Raw genomic sequence first — 23219 nt, 5'->3', positions numbered from 1 at the left:
TCTCTGCCATTATAAGCCAGCAAATTTGTGGTAGTTTTTATAGCAGCCACTCAAAATTAATATACTCCAATATGTCCAGTTAACCTGAGACTAGGCCAAGAAACTCATGTCCTCATAATATTTTCTGCAAAACTTGCTCTCATGTTTTTATCTGACACCCATCCCAAACTACAAAGAAAGAAAATAATTTTGAGACTTTAATGTCCCCCTGTCTGGGGTATGCCTTCCATAGGTTATTGGAAAAGACTAGTCTCCTTTCAAGATTTTATTCCAGCAGTACCTCCTCTTGAAAGAGTTTTAGGCATTGTATGATGTTCTCAGTGCACATATTAAAAGGAAAAAAGACAAAGACTCATGTCTGCTTGATGTTTACATTTTTGCGGGGAGGGAGAGACAGAGATAAACAAATAAATAAGGCATTTAGTGTATTAGCAGGTGATACCTGCAATGTAGGCAAGAAAAGGCAGACTAACGTGAGGGAGACCAGGACTGTCAGAGTAAGGAGCGTTGAAATGACAATATATTGTTCAGAGTAGGCCCAATGAGGAAGTGACCTTTGAGCAATGATTTCAAGATGAAAGAAAGAGACATGTAGGTATCTGGGGGAAAAGCATTCCAGGCAGAGGAAAGAGCCAGTGCAGAGGCCCTAAAAATATTTTAGGATCAATGAGGAGGCCCATATTACTGAAAATTTAAGGAAGGGAGTGGTAGAGTTTACGTCAGAGAGGTAATGGGGCAGGATGGATCATACAAGACCTTGATGGACTTAAGTGCTTTGTTACTTTGCTTTCTTATTCCAAATAAAACTGGGAGCTAGTAGATGATTTGGAGATGAGTGACATGATCTAGCATGTTCTAGAGGGCTGAGTTTGACAGCTAATTCAGAAGTAGAGTAGATGAAAGCAGGGAGATCAGCTAGGAATCTATTGCAGTAATCCAGGAAAAAGATGATGATGGCTTTGTCCCAAGGGTTAGCAATGAAGGTGATGAAAAAAATGGATGGATTCTAAGTGTATTTTGGTGATAGAGCCAGTTGAATTTCCTAATGGATTGGCTATAGGGTGGGATAGAAAAAGAATATTCGAGGACCACTCTAAGGTTTTCAGCTGGAAGGCTGTTGGTGAAGCAAAGTTGAGGATAATCTTTCATGTTTTGAGCATGCTGTTTGAGAATGGTGGGGGTGGGTGGGAAACTTGATTGGAGTGCATTAGAGAGATAATGGGAAAAGAGAATTTGAAGGTAAATATTGATCATTAGCAATAGCAACAATAACTACAATAAGTTGAAATGCCCCACAGTCTTTGGAGATGTGATACATGAGGGTGGACAGGGCTAGATGGGATAAGGTAGGATCTAGACATCAGACTCAGGAGATATGAGTGGTATATATAAGGTTAACATCTAGTCAAATGCATAAACAGGTTGATTTTAATTGACGTCGGTTTTTCTCCATTGCCCCCTCTAGAGGCAATCTTCAGAGTCCTGGCTAGGTCTTCTATGTTTCCTGTCCCTAGAGGGAGCTCCTGAGGCTGTGGACATCGGTTAACATGCTGATGTCACTGGAGGCCACATCTTACAGGGCCAAGAGACAGATTTGCTTTCCTTTTTCTCATGCTTGCAAGCTCCTTCACCTGGAAACATGATTTACCTGGGTCCTGCCATGGTTTCTAGGCTTCTCAGTTTAGTGTCCCTTTGTCTCCTGGGAGCAAGTGAGTCTTCAGGTACTTAAATATCTGTGCTCTACCCTATCCCAGTCTATTCATGCCATGTATTGTCATGTATTCTGTTTTTGTCTCTTCCCACAGAGCATACAGAAGCTGGAGTTACTCAGTTCCCCAGCCACAGGGTAATAGAGAAGGGCCAGGCTGTAACTCTGAGATGTGACCCAATTTCTGGACATGATTATCTTTATTGGTATCGACGTGTTATGGGAAAAGAAATAAAATTTCTGATATACTTTCTGAGAGCGTCTATGCAGGATGAGTCCGGTATGCCCAACAAGCGATTCTCAGCTGAAAGGACTGGAGGGACGTATTCTACTCTGAAGGTGCAGCCTGCAGAACTGGAGGATTCTGGAGTTTATTTCTGTGCCAGCAGCCAAGACACAGTGCTTCACAGTCATGTCCTTGCTGTACAAAACCATAGCCTTCTCCTCTCAACTCACAGCCGCCCAAAAGGAAGGCTTTCCCTGTGCCTCCTCCCCCAAGGGAGGGGAGATAAAGAACCAGAACTAACTCATGAAATACAAGAGTATTCCAAGAAGATTTGGATGAAAATACTTGTAGTTTGGGGGATCTCTGAAGTTCTTTAAACAGAACTCAATCTATGTGTTTCTGGTTTTATTTTTTGAAGTGTTATGTTGCCCTGGTTATAAAGCACAGCAGCCTTCTTGTTTATCCTGTTGCTCTGAAAGGTTTGTGACTCTGACTGTGAGGCCACATCTTTATATCCCTTCTTATAGTAAGATAAACAAGTCTTTCTGATGAAAATAAAAATAGTGAATAAAAATGCATTTACTACAGGCTTTTATGTTGCTCAATGATGATGCTAGTAAGGGTGATAGTGGTGACGCTGGTAATGGTGGTGATGAGTTTAGGTTGCTTTTGTCTAGCATTTATAAATTTCCAAACACTTTAAAACAATGTCATTTTAGAGTGGAACAGCCAAGTCCATTATCAGAGGTTAATGCTAATTTTCTGTCCACATAGGGTCTGGGTTTGTAATGTTAAAAAATACAGTTAGCGGCCGGGTGCGGTGGCTCAAGCCTGTAATCCCAGCACTTTGGGAGGCCGAGACGGGTGGATCACGAGGTCAGGAGATTGAGACCATCCTGGCTAACACGGTGAAGCCCCGTCTCTACTAAAAAAATACAAAAAACTAGCCGGGCGAGGTGGCGGGCCCCTGTAGTCCCAGCTACTCGGGAGGCTGAGGCAGGAGAATGGCATGAACCTGGAAGGCGGAGCTTGCAGTGAGCTGAGATCCAGCCACTGCACTCCAGCCTGGGCGACAGAGCGAGACTCCGTCTCAAAAAAAAAAAAAAAAAAAAAAAAATACAGTTAGCACTATAAATAGATACATGTCAGTTGATACAGAACATTTTTAGAGATCACTTCCAGTTGCTGCAATAGGAATATATATTCTTATTTTTTTTTCTTTTTTTGAGACAGAGTCTTGCTCTGTCACCCAGGCTGGAGTGCAATGGCACAATCTCAGCTCACTGCAACTTCTGCCTTCTGGGTTTAAGTGATTCTCCTGCGTCAGCCTCCCAAGTAGCTTGAATTACCAGCACCCACCACCAAGCCCGGCTAATTGTTGTATTATTAATAGACACCATGTTTCACCATGTTGGCCAGGCTGGTCTTGAACTCCTGACCTTAAGTGATCCACCTGCCTTAGCCTCCCAAAGTGCTGGGATTACAGGTGTGAGCCACCGTGCCCAGCCTTTTGTTCTTTTTGAGACAGGGTTTCATTCTGTCACCCCGGCTGGAGTGTTATGGCAGTGTGATCACGGCTCACCACAGCTTCGACTTCCTGGGCTCAAGCAGTCCTCCTGCCTCAGCCTCCCTAGTAGATGGGACTATAGGTGTACCTGATCATACCCAGCTAATTTTTGCGTTTTTTGTAGGGACAGGTCTCACGATGTTGCCCAGGCTAGCCCCAAACTTCTTGGCTTAAGTGATCCTCCTGCCTTGGCCTCCCAAAGTGCTGGGATTATAGGCATGAGACACCATGCCTGGCCTGGAATATGTAATTCTTAGTGGGACCTAATAGTATAACACATTCTACTTGGTTCAACTGCCTTCTTTTAACATCTGGATTCCAATATTCTGCTCGTGTTTCAGCCACGTTTTTGCAAACAATCCTGAAATTCACTATAATAATAAGTTTCATTTTCCCAGTCTGATTGTTATTTAGAACCTCAAATTATTATTGAACTCATATCCTAATACTGATTATGCAAATGAATACTGAGAAAATATTTCAAGTGGGCTTGGATTTTTATTTTTTCAAGCGATTGAAAACCTGTTTTCTTTTCTAATAATCAAGACCCAATTTTTAGACAATCAGTACTCTCTCTTCCTATGTGGACATGTAATATGAATAGGTATATTGTTTCTGTCACAGGCATCACAAACATATCTTGCTTGAAACTTGTCCATCAACTCCTTTAGTATGACAAGAACAAAGATAAATGGATTTCTAAAGCATAGTCACATATTGGACATGAGTTTTTATTCAAAATTTCAGCTAGAGAACTCTAACAGGTAGCATAGTCACATATTGGACATTAGTTTTTGTTCAAAATTTCAGCTAGAGAACTCTAACAGGTAGCATAGTCACATACTGGACATTAGTTTTTGTTCAAAATTTCAGCTAGAGAACTCTAACAGGTGCCTTTCCTTTTATTGTGTTATGTAATCCAAGGTCATCATAAGTAACTAAATTATTGATTTATTTTTCCACTCTGTAATCTCTCCATTATATTTAAAAATAGCAGCTATGAGGCAAAACAAGTTCTTGGTGGGTACATTGCTTCAACTCCAAAATCTAACAAGTGGAAGTTTAATTCAGTGCTTTGCCATTTCATACTATAGACACCGAATGTTCTATCCTGTAATGGGCAGACAGTGGCTCTATAGTTCTGTTAGCTCAGGTGGTATCTTTATGTACAATTTTTGTCATGTTATTTTATTTGTTAATCTTTCTTAAGGTATGATTGACAGAAAAAAATTGTGTATATTTAAGGTATACAAGGCGATGTTTTTATATACATATACATTGCAAAATGATTACCACACTCAAGCTAATTAACATATCCATCACCTCATAAAGTTACTTTTGTGTGTGTATGTATGGTGAAAATGATCTACTCTCAGAAAATTTCGAGTGTACAATAATCATTAACTATAGTCACTGTGTTGTCCATTAGGTCTCCAAAACTTTTGAGCACACTCCAAAACATCAACTTTTATTCTGATTAAGCCTCAAATATGTCTTCATGTTCCAGTTAATAGCTATTTTTAGAGTAGCTATGAATAACGAAGAATACTGGCATAAAAGATGGAAAGAATAAATGAAGATAAGGGCTCTAAGGTCTTTGGACTTTCCAGGAAGTGATAAAAGCTGCAATTTAAAGTATACACGAAGAAGTCAAGGATGGCAACTCCTATAAACAGCTGATACTTCAAACCTCGAATGTCTAGTGCTAAGCAGCCTGGACCCCTGAACCCAGCACACCTCTCTTTGACATGATAGGAGGATGACGTGATAGGAGGATCTGGGTCTTCTCCTCCCATGCTGCCCTTGGCCTTTACGTTTTTCCTTTCATCAGTAAAGGTTCTGTCTTAATTATTACCCTATGACAGGAAGTTCATCCTAAACCTGGACAGGTGAGAGATGGCAACTCTGAAGCAACCCCTGGGCATGACACCACATGAGGCCACACCCAGAACAAATTGCAAGAACTAATGAGGTATTTCCTACAGAATCCCTAAGAGAACCTGTCTGTCTGGATGTAAGTGTCTACAGTCATAAATACACAGCATATGATTGGATAAGATGGAATTGAAAGCCTTTCAATGCTTCCCAGTGCCCATCACTCTCATTGTCCTGAAGTGGTGTTGGCAGTGGGCTCAGCAGGGTGCCGTGAGGATGGTGAGGCTACATGCATACGATGCTGACCAAGCTGGCTACACAGATGGACCAGACTCACCCTGTGATGGTAGACAGAGCTTACCAATGGGGTTCCATTAATGGACAACAGGCATGCTGCTGTAATAATCTCCTCAACCATGATGGAAGTCAGGCAAGACCCAGGCCATGGGAACCTTGAAAACAGTCACCTCTAGCATCAAATATTTCCTACTGTTTGCCACACTGTGCCTACAAATGTCATTTATGATACAGTTTCAAATTTTCATGTTTATTAAAATTATTATCAGCCTTATCCAATCTGATATTTTGAATGAAATCATATTAAAACTATATATTAATTTAAGAACTGGTATCTTCATAATAGGGAGTCTTCTATAGGTTCCTAGACCACTAAAATACCATGGATTGCCACCTTAGACTTGAAATGGATGATCCTTATTCTTCTCTCAATCAGACCAGTGAAAGGTACAGATTCATAGCAGCTAGTCCAGCAAGCTCCTAATAGTCAACTTCTAATTGTCGCCTTCAGGACAAAAAAGAAACGATATACTTAGGAAGGCCACCATGCAATTGAGTGTATCTGAATCATCTTTACATAATATCATTTCTTACAATGTGTCCTCAACATCCTGCTCTGCATATATTTCTCCACCATCTCCAAAATCCTCTTAGCCCAGTGCTCCTCAAACTTTAAGGTGCATGTAAATTATGACCTTGTTAAAACGCAGAATGTAATCCAATCAGTCAGGGTTGGAGCCTAAGATTCCCTGTATTTTGAACAAGAGTCCAAGTGATGCCAAAGCTGCCAGTCTATGACCACACTGAGTGGTCAAGCTCTAGATGACACCTACAATAATTACAGGCAGAAGGCCCCTCTTCTCAAGTATCATTTTGCACAGTTCCTGGACTAGGTCAGATACAGACCCTACTTACCACATATATCTCTGTACTACAAATATTATGTAATCAGTTTTCCTAAATCTAGGCACCAATATTTTTAAATATATTTCATGGTGTAAATAGAAATTAATTTTCTATAGTAAATACACTAAGTACCTAATCACATTCATCCATCTTTAATGTGAGTAGCAAAAAGCAAAGGCACTATCTTAATGGTTTTTGAGTGAGACTTTAGCAAATGCTATATGGAGAAACCCCTGGGCTGCTTTTTAGGATGTGAGAAAAGTGGGGTAAAGGGAGGAGAACTGGAAGAACATGGGACAGAGACAGGGATGGGGCAAATATGGGGACACCTGTCTCAAAGAAGCAGCAAATGATATAGAAAATAAATATCTGTTCCATCCCTGTTCCAGACAAGCCCATGTACCTGCAAAGTAGGAAGTTGTGTATCACATTGCAACAAGGAATGATCCTGGCCCCTGTAAAGTCAACAGCAACAGTCATCACAGGCGAATCTGCCTATCAGGGATTGGAGACTCTCTAAACTCCCGCCTCTCAACCCAGGAATCAGAGCCTGAGACAGACAGATGCTTCATTCCTGCATGAGGTGGTATTCCCGCCATGAGTCCTGGGCTTCTCCACTGGATGGCCCTTTGTCTCCTTGGAACAGGTGAGCACTGGGCAGAAAGGAAATCTTTGACTAAAGCTATCTTGTCCTCAGTCTACGCCTTTCATTCATAGCAGTAACACTGTTCTCCTTAACTCTGACTCCAAATTTGTCTTCTTTCTCTACAGGTCATGGGGATGTCATGGTCATCCAGAACCCAAGATACCAGGTTACTCAGTTGGAAAAGCCAGTGACCTTGAGTTGTTCTCAGAATCTGAACCATAAGGTCATGTACTGGTACCAGCAGAAGCCAAGTCAGGCCCCAAAGCTGCTGTTCTACTACTATGACAAAGATTTTAACAATGAAGCAGACACCCCTGATAACTTCCAATCCAGGAGGCCAAACACTTCTTTCTGCTTTCTTGACATCCGCTCACCAGGCCTGGAGGATGCAGCTGTGTACCTGTGTGCCAGCAGCAAAGACACAGAGGTGCAGTGCTGCCTCCCCTTTGTTCATAAACCTCATTGTTTCCCAGATCCAGGTGCTTTCTCTAGGACTTCTCCCCCGCCACCTCTCACAACAATAGGAAGTGGGTTTGTGACTGTCAATATCTCATCTGTAGACAGAGTTGAGTACAAACCAATAAAAACCATTGACAGTTACGCCAAGAATGGAAAAGTGGTTATACATGCCTAACATTCAGTTGGTGGTATTTTCCCAGAATTACATTTAGAACCCATGCTATCCTTTTCAGAAGACGAATAGGAATTTTTTCTTTCTTTTTTTCATTGTTTTAATCTAAGTCAGAGGCTTAGAAATATAAGAGGTGATATGTGAAGAATGATGGAGACCCAATGTCGTATAAACTCAAGTCTCTGGCATTCGATTAAGTTTCATAGGATTTCATCCTCCTGGAGAATACACGTTTTTAGCCCAGACCTGGAGCAACTACCTCATTAATGGGAGAATGAAAGCACAGGTGTCCCAAGATAAAAATCTCTCAGAGGAAAAACCACATTGGAGAGGGAAAAAAAAGAAGACCATACATTAATCTGTTCATATCTGGAGCTGGAGGTACTATTGTGATGACCAAATGGAAATCATAAATATATAAAGAAACGATGCTGAAAATAGAGTACATTTGGAGATGAAGATCATGGAGCCATCTGTATGGAAGATAGTAACAATGTCATTAAGGTGCATAAGAGTGCCAGCAAAAGTCAATAAGAAAAACTACAGGAGGGAAGAAGATGGAAGATCCTGCTCCCCTTAACGAAGATAAACAAAATGCTGAGTGAGAAATATTGCAACCTCATAAATTGTCACATGGAAGTATATAATTACAAATTACTTGATAATTAAAATCCCTCAATGAGAATGTATTCTGAGAAAAAAAGCAGCAAATATAGTTATATGGCTATCCAAAAATGTAAAATTTTGCACATTATGGAAAACAGTATGGCGATTCCTCAAGGATCTAGAACTAGATGTACCATATGACCCAGCCATCCCATTACTGGGTATATACCCAAAGGATTATAAATTATGCTGCTATAAAGACACATGCACACGTATGTTTATTGCAGCACTATTCACAATAGCAAAGACTTGGAATCAACCCAAATGTCCATCAGTGACAGATTGGATTAAGAAAATGTGGCACATATACACCATGGAATACTATGCAGCCATAAAAAAGGATGAGTTTGCGTCCTTTGTAGGGACATGGATGCAGCTGGAAACCATCATTCTTAGCAAACTATCACAAGAACAGAAAACCAAACACCGCATGTTCTCACTCATAGGTGGGAACTGAACAATAAGATCACTTGGACTCAGGAAGGGGAACATCACACACTGGGGCCTATCATGGGGAGGGGGGAGGGGGGAGGGATTGCATTGGGAGTTATACCTGATGTAAATGATGAGTTGATGGGTGCAGCACACCAACATGGCACAAGTATACATATGTAACAAACCTGCACGTTATGCACATGTACCCTACAACTTAAAGTATAATAATAATAAATTAATTTTTAAAAAAAAGATAATATAGGAAAAACATGACAAGATCCATTACAAAAGAGCTTTTACAAATTGTTTGCTTTAATGATATTAATGATAATATAATGACGGCTAACATTTACTAAGCACTTAATACATGCTAGACCTTAAGTCTTCTTCACATATATTTATAGTTCATGTAAGTTTTACAACAACCTCAGAAAATTAGTACTATTGTAACCTCACTCATTTAACCATGAGGAAACTGAGACACAGACAAGTAACTAGCCCTTTATCATGTATCTCGTTTGTGATAGAGCCAGGATCAAAATGTAGACAATTTACTTCCCAGGCTCATTCTCTCTTCAGAGTTTACATGGATTCTAAGTCAGACCTTCGAATAGGAAGGTAAATGGTTATAAACCGGAAGACTTCCACACTCTCACCAACATTGCCCTCGCTTTTCTTTGGGTCTTGGCCAGAGGGGTGAGCCCTGGTGACTATGCCTCACTGGTGACTAGCACTGAGTTGCACTGAGGACCAACACAGAGTAAGAAGGTCTTTGGGATAAACCTGGGAGGATGAAGGGTAAAAAATGCAGAACTTAAATCTTGATCCCAAGGGATCCTTTGAAGATGAATGAGTCTCCTTTAGAAGGTGAGAAATTAAACATAAACTCTTTAACTTGTAGAGATGTGAGGTGTTTTCCTCAAATAGTAAACTTTGAACCATGGTTATATGCATGGTAGGGAACCTACGAGGATGGAACATGGATGAAGAAGTGACAGTCTGTGCGGGGACAGGTGCAGGCAGAAAATCAGCTGCCTCCAAGAGTGGTGAGAGAAGCTGTAGAGCATCCTTTATCCAGACTAGCCCAACATGCAGTCCAGAAAGCTGTGAGATACGAGGAAAGGGTCACCATAAACTGCAAGCTGACTATGTCAAAAACGACACTTGGAGTCCGAGAGTGGGTACGCGTGGTGGTATCACAGATATACACCCACCCTCTTCCTGCCCAACCGAGAGAGAAGAGACCTACAGGTTTAGCACGTTCACCACAGGGACTAGAACCCTGGATTTAGCTAGAGAGGCTGGCTTAGACCTTTTCATGGTTCTTCCATATGAACCATACAATTTGGAACCATACTATTTAGAGATGATTGATTAATTTATATGACCTGCATAAAGCCTGTCTTTCTGGAGGAAGCTCAGGTTCAATAAAAATAGATTTCTCTCTTGTCCTTCTCAATCTTCCCTCCCTCCTTCTTTCCTTTCTTCCTGCCTGCCTGGCTTCCTCATTAAGCGTAGACATGAACTAGCCACCTGTATATTCTCTGAGTTATGCTGTTAGTGCTGACCACACATTAGTTTAACCTAGAAAAACTAACCCTGTTTTATTTTATCTGAGAGTCTGAGACCCCTCTTTGATCCTTAAAAATTTTCCAATTTCTTGCCAAGCAAATACGTGCAGGGTTTTAGAGAGCTGTAGGTAATAGAGACAAAATACAAACACCACACAGAATTTGGAGGCAGAGCCTTTAGAGCTCTGAAGCTTGAGGGCCCGCTGCTGCTCCAAGCCTGCCTTATAGCACCAGGTTCCTCTGCTGTGAGTCCCTTTGCCTCCTGAGGGCAGTGAGTCCTGGGCATAGATAGCCTGTCTGCCTCGGCCACTAACACTGTAGTCTTTTTCCACACCTTCCTCTGGTAATCCAATATTCAACCCCATTTTCCTCTCCAGCCCCTGCTCCCAGACTCTATGGATATCCTGATTACAGAGATAGAAAGAGAAGTGACACTCAGATGTGAGTGATGAAACTTACAATGGTGTAAACAAGACTCAGGACTTAGACTGCCTATGGATGTTCATTCTTATGTCATTTGTTCAGCAAATATGTATTTAGGAACTCCTGTATAACAGACATTGTTCCAGGTTCTGGAAATAAGGTAATAAACAAGCCAGATAGACTGATTTTAAACTCCTGGAAGTTATAAACCAAAGAGATGTACGTGATGAGAACAATGCCACTCTGGATAAGGAACCTGTTACCTTAACACTGGCCAGTGCAAACCCAGTCTGGCAGACATCTGTATCATCTAGACTTGTGAGGAATCCTACAGCTGTATAGCTCTCTGCATTTAAGGGCAAGCCTAGACAAGACAGAACCTCACTCTCATGAATCCATGCCCTAAGAAAGAGGAGAAACTTCCCTCATAGGAACATGGATGCGGTCTCACAGTTTTCTCATCAAGTAGGAAAATTCGAACTGCTAAAACTTTGCGCCAGAATTTAAGACAAATAAATTGTCTGGGTCATGCATTATTTACAATGCATTTAACTATTTTCCCTAATATGAATCTGTTGATGAACCACTTATGTGGCATATAAGCAGGACTTATATTCAAACGTTAGATGTGGTGCTTTAGAAGATATATTAAAATTATTAGAGTCTGATTTACATTTTTAATAGTAATACAAAATATAAAGTACCACAGCTTGTTCAGAAGAAACGGGATTTCTGAAATCTACCAGAATAGCTTTCTAAAAGCCACTATCTTATGGTCTTTTTTTTTTTTTTTTTTTTTGAGACGGAGTCTCGCTCTGTCGCCCAGGCTGGAGTGCAGTGGCCGGATCTCAGCTCACTGCAAGCTCCGCCTCCCGGGTTCCCGCCATTCTTCTGCCTCAGCCTCCCGAGTAGCTGGGACTACAGGGGCCCGCCACCTCGCCCGGCTAGTTTTTTGTATTTTTTAGTAGAGACGGGGCTTCACCGTGTTAGCCAGGATGGTCTCGATCTCCTGACCTCGTGATCCACCCGTCTCGGCCTCCCAAAGTGCTGGGATTACAGGCTTGAGCCACTGCGCCCGGCCTCTTATGGTCTTTAGTGGGCTAAAATACTTATAATGATGGATTGGAAAAATGGATGTTTGAGTGCATAAGGTTCACAAGTATAAGAAAGAATTGGTACCTCCTAGCTATAGATTGTCGGTTTCAGAGGATGAGAATGAATGTGTCCTCATCCTTATTTTAATTTTGAAAGACAATGCAGATATCCCTACTATGGAATAGTTTATTACATCACCACCTATAGAGATTAACAACACTAGATGTTTCCAAGTCTCTAAGAGGCCAAGAAGTATTAACCCAAGATCAGATTCAGGTAATTGATCGTGACTCATGAATTTTCAGAGATTCCCCAATGGTTATTTTTAAATCTTCAGCAGTTACGTCTTTTTCTCTGGGGACAGGGTATTTAAAGCTCCTCACGAAGCCATTCTGGAACTACGTCTACCCTCCTGCTCCCTGCCCCTAAAACAGTTTACAGAAATAGGTGTCCAGACCGTGGGCTGTAGTTCACCAACTCCTGCTCTCGCCTAATTTTGTCTCATTACTAGAGCATGGACATTCTGCGGATGCTGGTGAAGCCTTTCTGGGGTTTCTCTCCAATGCCTTTTAAAGCTTTTCCCTACACAGACACAGATTACTGTTTAGCCCAAAATTTAAGATAATTCCTCTAGACATCTGGAGTTCTTGTGCAGCTTCCTCCTCTCTGGTGATCTTTCCTTGAAAATTCTAGTTGCCTCAGCCCCTGCTGATTTTGTAACCTGTTTCCGCAACTCAAAATTTGCCATGCTCTGTTGCTCTGTTCCCCACTCTCTGTGTGCAGAAATTGCCCCCGTGTTTTGGTGCTTTGGCAGAATTACAGTTCTGTGCTGCCTGCTTTCCAGTGGCTGAATGCAATTGTTTCGTATATCCTGTTAATTTGTGTTACTTGTATACAGCAGGATGCCAAAGGCAATTGGATTCTACGAAGTGATCACGTCACAGAGAAGCTGCCGATAGAGGTGGAGAGAGCCACACAGAGAGCTGCCTGCTCTTCCCCTGATTCTGCCATGAGCCCCATATTCACCTACTTCACAATCCTTTGTCTCCTGGCTGCAGGTAAGTCCCTGTTCTGCAATCGTCAGCTCCCTGCTCTAAGCCTTTCATCCATGTCATCAAACTCCCTCACGGGCTCAGTCTCCAACTCCCGTCTGCTTTCTTTACAGGTTCTCCCGGTGAAGAAGTCACCCAGACTCCAAAACATCTTGTCAAAGGGGAAGGACAGAAAGCAAAATTATATTGTGCCCCAATAAAAGGATACAATTACTTTTTTTGGTACCAACGGGTCCTGAAAAAAGAGTTCAAGTTCTTGATTTCCTTCCAGAATGAAAATGTCTTTGATGAAACAGGGATGCCCAAGGAAAGATTTTCAGCTAAGTGCCCCCCAAATTCACCCTGTAGCCTTGAGATCCAGGCTACGAAGCTGAAGGATTCAGCAGCGTATTTTTGTGCCAGCAGCCAATCCACAGTGTTAAATATTAGCTAATCTTAGGGCACAAACTCATCACAGACCCAGCTCAGGAAGCAGGTAGTGTACTAGATTGGAAGGAAATAACAGAAACTAGAACTAGCTTAAGCCAAAGGGGAATGTATTATAAGGCTAAATGTATGTCCCATAGAACCGCAAAGCAAGAACACAGGAACTTCCCAGAAATAAACTGCAATGAAACCTTAGAACTAGTGGCTCACGCCTGTAATCCCAGCACTTTGGGAGGCTGAGGCGGGCGGATCACGAAGTCAGGAGATCAAGACCATCCTGACTAACATGGTGAAACCCCGTCTGTATTAAAAATAAAGCAAAACAAAACAAAAAAAACATTAGCCGGGCATGGTGGCAGGTACCTGTAGTCCCAGCTACTCCAGAGGCTGAGGCAGGAGAATGAAAGAAAGAAACTTTAGAACCATGGCATGGCCAACTGACAACTTATTTTTTATATACCTTGTCCACCTGATTGTTCTCTTTTATTATAAGTAGTCTTTTCTGTTTCTTAGGTCTCACAGTGATTAGAAAATTGCAGATTCAGATGTTAGTCCTCCAGTCAATTGAGACTAACCTGACTTTCTCTCATGCTAGATTACAAATCTAGAGTGCGGGGGGTGTGGGGGTGGGAAATGTGATCCTGCTTTACTCAATAACGTGCTCTTGGAAATCCAAGGGAATTGAGTTATTTTGAACAAGATGGTATCTGGGAGCCTGTCCCTCTGACCTTGTGGACCAAGGATTTCAAGGGGTGGAATACAGTCAGAACATCCAATAGGCACCCATCACAAGTGAGAAGTCAGGGATAATTAATACATTTTCTGGAATGTGGAGACCTTGGGAAAAGAGAAGGTTTGGAGAGAGGATCAAAACCTTAGTATTTAGAACAATATCAGACCACTTAAAAGATCGGGTTAATCTTTCTTTAAGAAATTAAACCAGCCAGGTGTGGTGGCTCACGGCTGTAATCCCAGCACTTTGGGAGACCAAGGAGGGCAGATCACCTGAGGCTGGGAGTTTGAGATCAGCCTGACCAACATGGAGAAACCCCATCTCTACTAAAAATACAAAATTAGCCAGGTATGGTGGCACATGCCTGTAATCCCAGCTACTCGGGAGGCTGAGGCTGGAGAATCTCTTGAACCTGGGAGGGGGAGGTTGTGGTGAGCCGAGATCACGCCACTGCCCTCCAGCCTGGGCAACAAGAGTGAAACTCTGTCTCAAATAAATAAATAAATAAATAAAATAAAATAGAAGAAAAAAATTAATCCTAGATAACACAAAAAGCATGTTCATTTTAAGTGTGACAACTTCAGCTCCTACAAATTTGCTAACTGGCCTTTATGGCACTGAAGGAGAACAGATTAATGTGCTCTTGGTGTAAAACATATCAATGCACAGACAATTAAAAAATCTTTAGGTATATGATTCAAATTATAACGAGCAGCAATGTATTCAACATCAATATTCCTAATGAGGCATTATGGTAACAACATTACCTAGGCAGGAGACACACTTATGTTGAGCAGTTATAGAATTCAAAATAACTCTGCTAACATTTGATAATCCAATCTGTTCACAGATCTGGTCACCACCTAGTATTCGCCTTGAGAGAAATTCCTTTATTCTCTCCAGTAACATCTACTCTTATTTCAGTATAAGTTGAACCCAGTTGTCTTACTTCCAGAAGTCCAAAGTTACTTCTTTTCTTCGGAAAAAAAAATCACTCTGACCCCTGCAAACAGAAGTTCTCACTTTATCACTTTTCTGATCTATTTAATATTACACCTTTTCATTTCAAGATCCTTTTCCTTCTCTTCCTCAAGCCCAGTCTTGCTGTTGGTGGTCTACATCTTTGCTTTTGTCACAGAGAAGTCACTCCTCTAGATGCCATCTTCAGCTTTTTCTTGAAATATTTCCATTCTAACAAAATTGTTCTCCTAAAGATTAAAATTACATACTTACCAGACCAAAAGAGACATGTGTGTTTCTTTGCCTGCTTGATCGCTTTGAAGCTCTTGACAATACTGACCATGCCCTAAGTCCTAAGCATTAATTTTTGCTCAGTTCCATTTACATCATTTTCAGCTAGGTTTCTCATTTTCTCTCTGTTCTTTTTGTTTTCAATGCAGTTCCCAGAAACTAAATCTATCCATTTAATATTCTCTTTCCCAGGAAAATTCTTCTCATTCTATTTAAGGTTTAACATTCTAGTTTAATGGGAAAATGGTCTTCTTTTTTGCTTAGCCTTTTAAAAATCTCTACTGAAAAGATTTTGAATACAGAAATTAGCTGGGCATGGTGGTGGGATCCTGTAATCCCAGCTACTCAGGAGGCTGAAGCAGGAGAATCTCTTGAACCTCAGAGGCAGAGGTTGCAGTGAGCCGAGATTGCACCACTGCACTCCAGCCTGGGCAACAGAGGGAGAGTCTGTCTCAAAAGAAAAGAAAAGAAAAAATTGTGAAGTGTGGTCTGAGACAACTTTTCTCAGTGTCACCTGAGGGAGGGGTTAAACAGGTATATTCTAGGACAGGGTCAGAATTTCAGAGTCGAAATTTCTTGTTGGTGGGTTTTAGGAATATATATCATTGCTCTTGAGTATTTCTGTTTGTGCTAAAGTTCTGCCCCGAGGACTTCATAAGATTAATAACATTGCAAATCTTCTGTAGTGTTTTACAATTTTGTTCTTCATTTTTAAATTCTCACTTTCTTCTCTTTCCTTTTGCACTTCCTCTCATGTTTTCCTTAATCTTCAACTTTCCTAAGCACCTGCAAGTGGGATTGGAGCCTTGTTTAACATCATCCGTGTAGCAATATAAGGATGAGGCCAAATATTTGAACCAAGGATCCCCATCTCCTATGGAAGGTGCCCTGAGGTTGTGGGTGTTGCTGGGGACATGATGTCACGGCCAGATCCTACCTCATGGGGCCAAGGGAACCCAGAACTTTCACTGCTCTTTGCTACTGAACATCAGAACCCATCGCTGGGAGTGCCTTGCCCTGCCTGACCTCGCCATGGATATCTAGCTCCTCTGCTGGGTGACCCTGTGTCTCTTGGGGGCAGGTGAGTCCAGGTATACAAAAAACTTGCATAAAAGGTGTTTTTGACTGGGCGTGGTGGCTCACAGCCACAATCCCAGCACTTTGAGACGTTGAGGTGAGTGGATCACCCGAGGTCAAGAGTTCGAGACCAGCCTGGTCAACATGCTAAACCCCTTCTCTACCAAAAAATACAAAAATTAGCCGGGCACAGTAGCGTGCTCCTGTAGTCCCAGCTACTTGGGAGGCTGAGGTGGTAGGATCACTTGAACCTGGGAGGTGGAGGCTGCAGTGAGCAGAGATCACGACATTCCATTCTAGCCTGGAAAACAGAGAAACACCCTGTCTAAAAAAAAAAAAAAGATGTTTTCTTTGGGCGTCCCTTCACCTTCTATGGCTTCTGTCTTCTTCCACAGGACACTCAGAGCCTGCAGACAGCCAGACCCCTGGACACAAGTTCACCGAGATGGGACAGGAAGTGATTCTGAGGTACGATCCATCTTCTGGTCACATATTTGTTCACTGGTACCAACAGAGGCAAGAAATGAAGTTTCTGATTTCCTTCCAATACTAAAGCATTGCAGTTGATTCAGGGATGCCCAAGGAACGATTCACAGCTGAAAGACCTAACGGAACGTCTTCCATGCTGAAGATCCATCCTGCAGAGCCGAGGGACTCAGCCATGTATCTCCGCAGTAGCGATGGCACAGCGTGACTGAGTCATTTCCCTCCAGGGTGCAAACTCTCTGGCTGCTCTCCTCCCCCACTGAACTCCAAGAAGACATTTGCAAAAGCCTCTTCCTCATCTTCCTACCCCAGATGTGGCTGCAGCTGCTACCAGGAGAGTACAAGACCATGAATTAATGTCTTAAATGGTCGTGATGGGTACACTGGGCAATGGGCTCCCGAAACTACCCAAATACAGAACAAGACATTCTGTGGATTAGGAGGAATCCACATGTTTAGAAGGAAGGGCCCCCAAAGCAATTTCCAAGTGCAGAGACCAGATATCTGAGGTTGATATTACTTACCAAAACGCAAAAACATTCCCATTGATGTTATCTCAAACACAGTTCTCCCGCAAACTCTTCCCCCACCAACGTACCCCAGCAGAGACAATGACATGTACATTTGTGGAACAGCCTGCTGACTACTGCAGATCCACCGCCTCAACAAGACCAACTTTCCCTGGAGGGCAGTGACTAAACCAAACTGCAAGGCAGAGGGCAACATGACCCTCTTAGGGGATGGATGGCAGAGAAACACTGACTGAAATCCCCACTCGGGGACTGTCCTAGCAAATTCAGTTCCTCACACGGCTGCCCAGGGGAGCGTGACGTTTTATTCTGTTATTTCAAACACTCAACTGTTCCTTTCTCTCTCTTGTAGGCCCTAGACTCACAGACACTGGAATTGGAGTCAGAAAAATTGCTTTCTAATCCCAAATCTGGTTTTGTTTACTCCCCTCCAGCTGTGAAATCCTGGCAAATGCCCTTACTTCTCTGGGACTCAGTGTCCTCCTCTTCAAAATTAGGGACTTGCTCTAATTAGTCTCTAAGATCTGATACAACTATGATTATTTGGCTCACTATTTATTTATTTATATAAATATTAGAATATTTATATATATATTTAACATAAATATTTAATTATATTTAATAGAAACATAAAAATTATAACATTTTATATGAATAAATTTATATCAATAAATATATATTTATTGATATCAATATATTTATATCACATAAGATTTTTATATAAATATATGCAAATATATTTTATGTAAATATTATTTAATACAAATATAAAAAATATATTTTATATATAAATATATGTGCGTATGTATAATCTATTTATCTATCTACAGCTATTTTACGCATGCGACAATTAGGGTTGCTATGGAAGACATCACTACCGGCTGGCAAATATGAATATAATTACATATGCAGATAACACAGATCCAGAAACTATGTGGTTGCAAAGGACATTATAGATAACCCCTACATACCACAACTTTGAGGCTAATTTGAAATGTGGTATGTGAAGGTGTTATACCTTTCCTACAATCCCCTCCACTGCTGCTAGATGGCAGTAAAGGAACATGTTAGAAAGTCTGGCGAGGGGCCGTCGTGATTCAGCACGCAATCCCGGTTTAGTCTTGTTGTCCTGGCGTAATTGTTAATAGCATCCTCTTTCACATACAAAAGTGTCTCAATTTGAACATTAAACTATACAGTCATTGTAGATAATGATACAAATGATAGCATCTCTGTTAACAGTAGATTGTGTATTAATGTTGCAGTACCTTCATTTCTTTGTTTCGGTTTAATGAAATAGATTTTTTAAATTATAGAAGAAATAAACACGAAGCTATAGCATTGGTCTGCTTTTTGTCATTTGACTATTTAAATATATCCCAGCCCTACTTATAGTTTGTATTAGCGATATGTGGTGTATGAAGCCTCAAATTAAAAACTCAGCTTGGTCTTCTTAGCGCTTTTGTCACCGTCTGCCCAGCACCCACTGCCTTTCAATGTGTTCCAACATTTCCCAATTCCTGCCTGCTAATAAACCTACCAGGATATTTCCAGACCTGCTTTCTCTGTAAAGAAAACCAAGCGACGTCGACTTTCCCTCATTCATCTACTAATACATAAATGTCACCACATGCCAGTGACAACAGGGTAAAATAAGTAATAAAAGTGAAACAGGATAAAAGAATTGTTATATACTTATTGGCCTTCCAGAGAAATCCACCCTCTTTTCTCCAGTCTCCTGCCCACCCTGCCAACAATGTCATTGGCTGTAAAAGTACCTCATGTTCATTTAGCACTCTACAGTTTACTGAGTAATTTGTTGTTTATTTTCATGCTTTAATTGTATGTTTCCAGGTTCTCTGAGCATTTGAGCTCCTGCTCTTCCCAGAGACTACAAGGCTTTCATAACAAGGCCAGCCCCTTTCTCTCTCCCCTTCTGCCAGTGCCCATCATTTGAACCAAATTTTCTTTCTGCCTCTCTTACTTGGTTCTTTTCCAACTTGTGCCTTCTGTTTGGTATCTTAAAATATTTCCTTATTCAGTGACACTCCCTCAAGTAAGGCATCTTGATTGCCTGCCTTGGAAATCCTCAGAATTACAGAAATGTCTTTGGTGTTCACCTTGGCACTTATATGTTTCATATATATTTTCATAAATAATAAAAATGTTCATATATTTTCCATACATAATAAAAATGTCCCTTCAACATGCATAATATATAACAAGATAGTGATCTTCCACCTAATGTCTTGGACAATGTGACTCCTGATAGTCATAGTCTTTGACCCCTACTCACTCATGATTAAAGAAATACCTTTCTCTCAAAGGAACTATCTGTGTTCACAGTGTTAAGTCTCATCCTGGATGCCGCAAGAAGACGTTCAAATGTCCACTGCCCACCCAGGTATGTGATGCTGCCTGCCATGGGTCACTAGAAGGTGACAGTTAAAAGTATAGACTCTGGAATAAAATAATGCAGACCACAATTCTGGCTTCTCTACTCAAATGCTATGCAAACATGAGCAAGACTATCAATCTCTCTATGCCTCATTTGCTCACCTCTAAAATGAAGATAATAGTACCTACCTGAGGCTGAGCACGGTGGCTCATGCCTGTAATCTCAGCACTTTGGGAGGCCGAGGCAGGTGGATCACCTGAGGTTGGGAGTTCGAGACCAGCCTGATCAACATGGAGAAATCCCATCTCTAGTAAAAATACAAAATTAGCTGGGTGTGGTGGCACATGACTGTAATCCCAGCTACTCAGGAGGCTGAGGCAGGAAAATCTCTTGAACCCGGGAGGCAGAGGTTGAGGTGAGCCGAGATTGTGCCATTGCACTCCAGCCTGGACAGCGAGAGTGAAACTCTGTCTCAATAATAACAATAATAATACCTACCTGATAGTATTGGGTTAAATAAAATAATTCATGAAAATCTCTAGTACGGTGCCTAAAACTCGAACTCTAGTATACCTAGGTTTGGCCTACTATTATGATGTGTTATTATCTAGGATTGCTGTGCTCCAGCTTTTTGCTGAGTTTCATGGTTTGGCTCTTACTGGACCACTGACGGAAGTAACTCCATGACTGGTTATTCTGTCATTACCCCCAGATACTGTGCGATACCTTCAAATCTACTACAAACAACGAGTGTGCATTTCTTTTGCTTGTTCCATCCAAGTGGAAAGAAATCTGTCCAGAGATGTCATTCTGCTTCAGTCAATCCAGCCGTGCCAGACAGTATCAGCATAAATGTCAAAATTACCATATGTGGTCAACATATGCTGATACTGTGACCATATGCTACATGGGACTTGTTCCCTTAATTGTGAATAAGAGAACTATTAGTGTAGGTATTATTATCCCCAATTTTTAGGCTCAGAAAGAGTAATAATTTGTCCAATGTCTCACAACTATGAGTACGTTTCCGGGCAAAGATTGGAAATGAAGGAATAACTTTTTTTCTAGTAAGATTACAAGAATGACCTTAGTTTCTTTCTAAGCAAACATAGTGTATCATCACAACAGTTATATTAAATCAGCTCAATAATCTCCTAGAAGAACATATTGTAATATTCATTAGAGGTGGCATGGGCTTTGTTGAAGAGGGCAAAAAATCTAGGCAGGATATCGCTATATGTGAGGTACCATGCTAGATATTTCACATATAGTATTTCATTTCATCCATACCAGCAACTCAAAATTGTATTACTTATTCCTATTTTACTAACAAAGAAATTGAAGTTTAAGGAGGGGAAGTGCAGGATGTACCCTAAGCCGATTGTAGAGCTGGCATTTGTAATCAGGGATTTTATTTAATTCTATTTGCTCTACTATCATCATGTTGAATTAAGAATGACACCCAGCCAGCTGGGTGAGCTGGTTGACACCTGTAGTTCTAGCTATTTGGGAAGCTGAGGCAGGGGGGTTTCTTGATCCCAGGAGTTCAAGGCTACAGAGATATGATCATGCCACCAAACTCCAGCCTGGGTCACAGAATGAGACCCTGTCTCTAAAATTTTTTTTTAAAAAGAAAATTTCAAAAAAGAATAAAAATTTATATTTATATATATATATATATATATATTTTAAGGCTAGGTGTGGTGGCTCGTGTCTGTAATCCCAGCACTTTGGGAGGCTGAGGCGGGCATATCACGAGGTCAGGAGATCTAGACCATCCTGGCTAACATGGTGAAACCCCATCTCTACTAAAAATACAAAAAATTAGCCAGGCGTGGTGGTGGGCGCCTATAGACCCCTCCCTACTCGGGAGGCTGAGGCAGGAGAATGGCGTGAATCCAGGAGGCAGAGCTTGCAGTGAGCTGAGATCACACCACTGCACTCCAGCCTGGGCGACAGAGTGAAACTCCCTTTCAAAAATACATAAATAAATAAATTTTATTTATATATATATGTGTGTATATGTTTGTGTGTGTGTATATATATACATACACATATACATACATATATATATGTATATGTTTGTGTGTGTGTATATATATACATACACATATACATACACATATATATATATACATACACACACACACATATATACATATTTTAAAGAATGAGAAAGGAACTAGAACAAGCAGAGAGAAAAAGCCCAGGGGCATGACAGCTGAAGGATGACTAATGGAAGTTGAAAATAGGAAGCTGAAAGGTACAGAAATATTGCTCGAAGACAAACTACAAGTTATCTGGAGAAAGACAAGAATAAGAACAGTTCCTACAGGTTTGAACACAGCACATTATTTCTCCTTCCTATACAGTGACCACCAAACTTGTCAATAGTGTGGACAAATGCTAGTGCCATTGTTTGTGGCTAAACAGAAATTTTGACACTTGGGAAGGCTGGCATGAGATTGAACAGTTGCCATGGTGACCTGAGATAGATATTTTGATTGATGATGAGTAGATACAAAGTGCCAATGCTTAAGACCCAGCTTCAGATACTTAGGATTTAGTGGAGTGGCTGTTTTGACCATTTCTGACACCTGGCTTGGGCTGCACAGGAAGTAGGGCTTCTTGACAGGGAGGAGCTAATGCAGGGACTGTGATGTGCCAGGCTATTTGGGTTGGGGTGGAGGAACCACAGAGAGACAGACATAAGCTCTCTCCCTTATTTATGAGACATACCTACGGATCCCATCCTAGGCCCCAGATTCTTTGTTACGTGGCCTTTTCTACTGGGAGCAGGTGGGGCATTCCAGTTCCAGATGTTCCGGGACCTGGCTTGAAGCTTTTCACTGATGACTGCATCATTAGGCTTGCTTCTCTGCTCTTTCTGCAGTTCCTGCCTTTTTTTCAGTCTTTCAGTCATCTAGAAAGGACAATATCCAATCAGAAGTTGAGAATAAGACAAGCTTAGGAAGACATTGAGGAATGTCTCATATTGTGGCATTGATAAATCCAAGAACGGAGCCACAGCTTGCTTATAGCTGCTTAGAGTAAAATGATTGATCAGAAAAAGTAATTCCTAAGCATTTGTAGACAGTCTGCCCAAGGCTAATACATTTATTCACAGCAAAATATCTGCTACCTAAAATGACTCTGCAAGCTACCCCTACAACACCAGCTTCTCAGAGTAATGCAATCACCTGGTTGCAATAGGAAATTA

At 41.3% G+C, this 23219-nt stretch overlaps 1 long non-coding RNA gene and 1 gene segment (V, D, J or C); one reads left to right on the top strand and one right to left on the bottom strand.

Moving 5' to 3' along the window:
- The window catches only part of LOC105471225 (uncharacterized), a 29824-nt gene extending 6830 nt beyond the window's left edge, over positions 1-22994 (bottom strand). Inside the window, exon 1 of the long non-coding RNA XR_981038.3 lies at positions 22739-22994. This is a non-coding gene — a long non-coding RNA (uncharacterized lncRNA). The remainder of the gene's footprint in view (positions 1-22738) is intronic.
- LOC139362484 (T cell receptor beta variable 5-5-like) lies at positions 7141-7859 on the top strand. The segment is given in 2 exon segments: positions 7141-7225; positions 7351-7859. Coding segments are annotated over 2 exon segments (558 nt in total).
- Positions 22995-23219: the final 225 nt, after the last annotated feature.

This window comes from Macaca nemestrina, chromosome 4, assembly GCF_043159975.1.
Source record: "Macaca nemestrina isolate mMacNem1 chromosome 4, mMacNem.hap1, whole genome shotgun sequence".
In the NCBI taxonomy this organism is placed as follows: Eukaryota; Metazoa; Chordata; class Mammalia; order Primates; family Cercopithecidae; genus Macaca; species Macaca nemestrina.
This window is presented reverse-complemented; position numbering and strand designations above follow the sequence as displayed.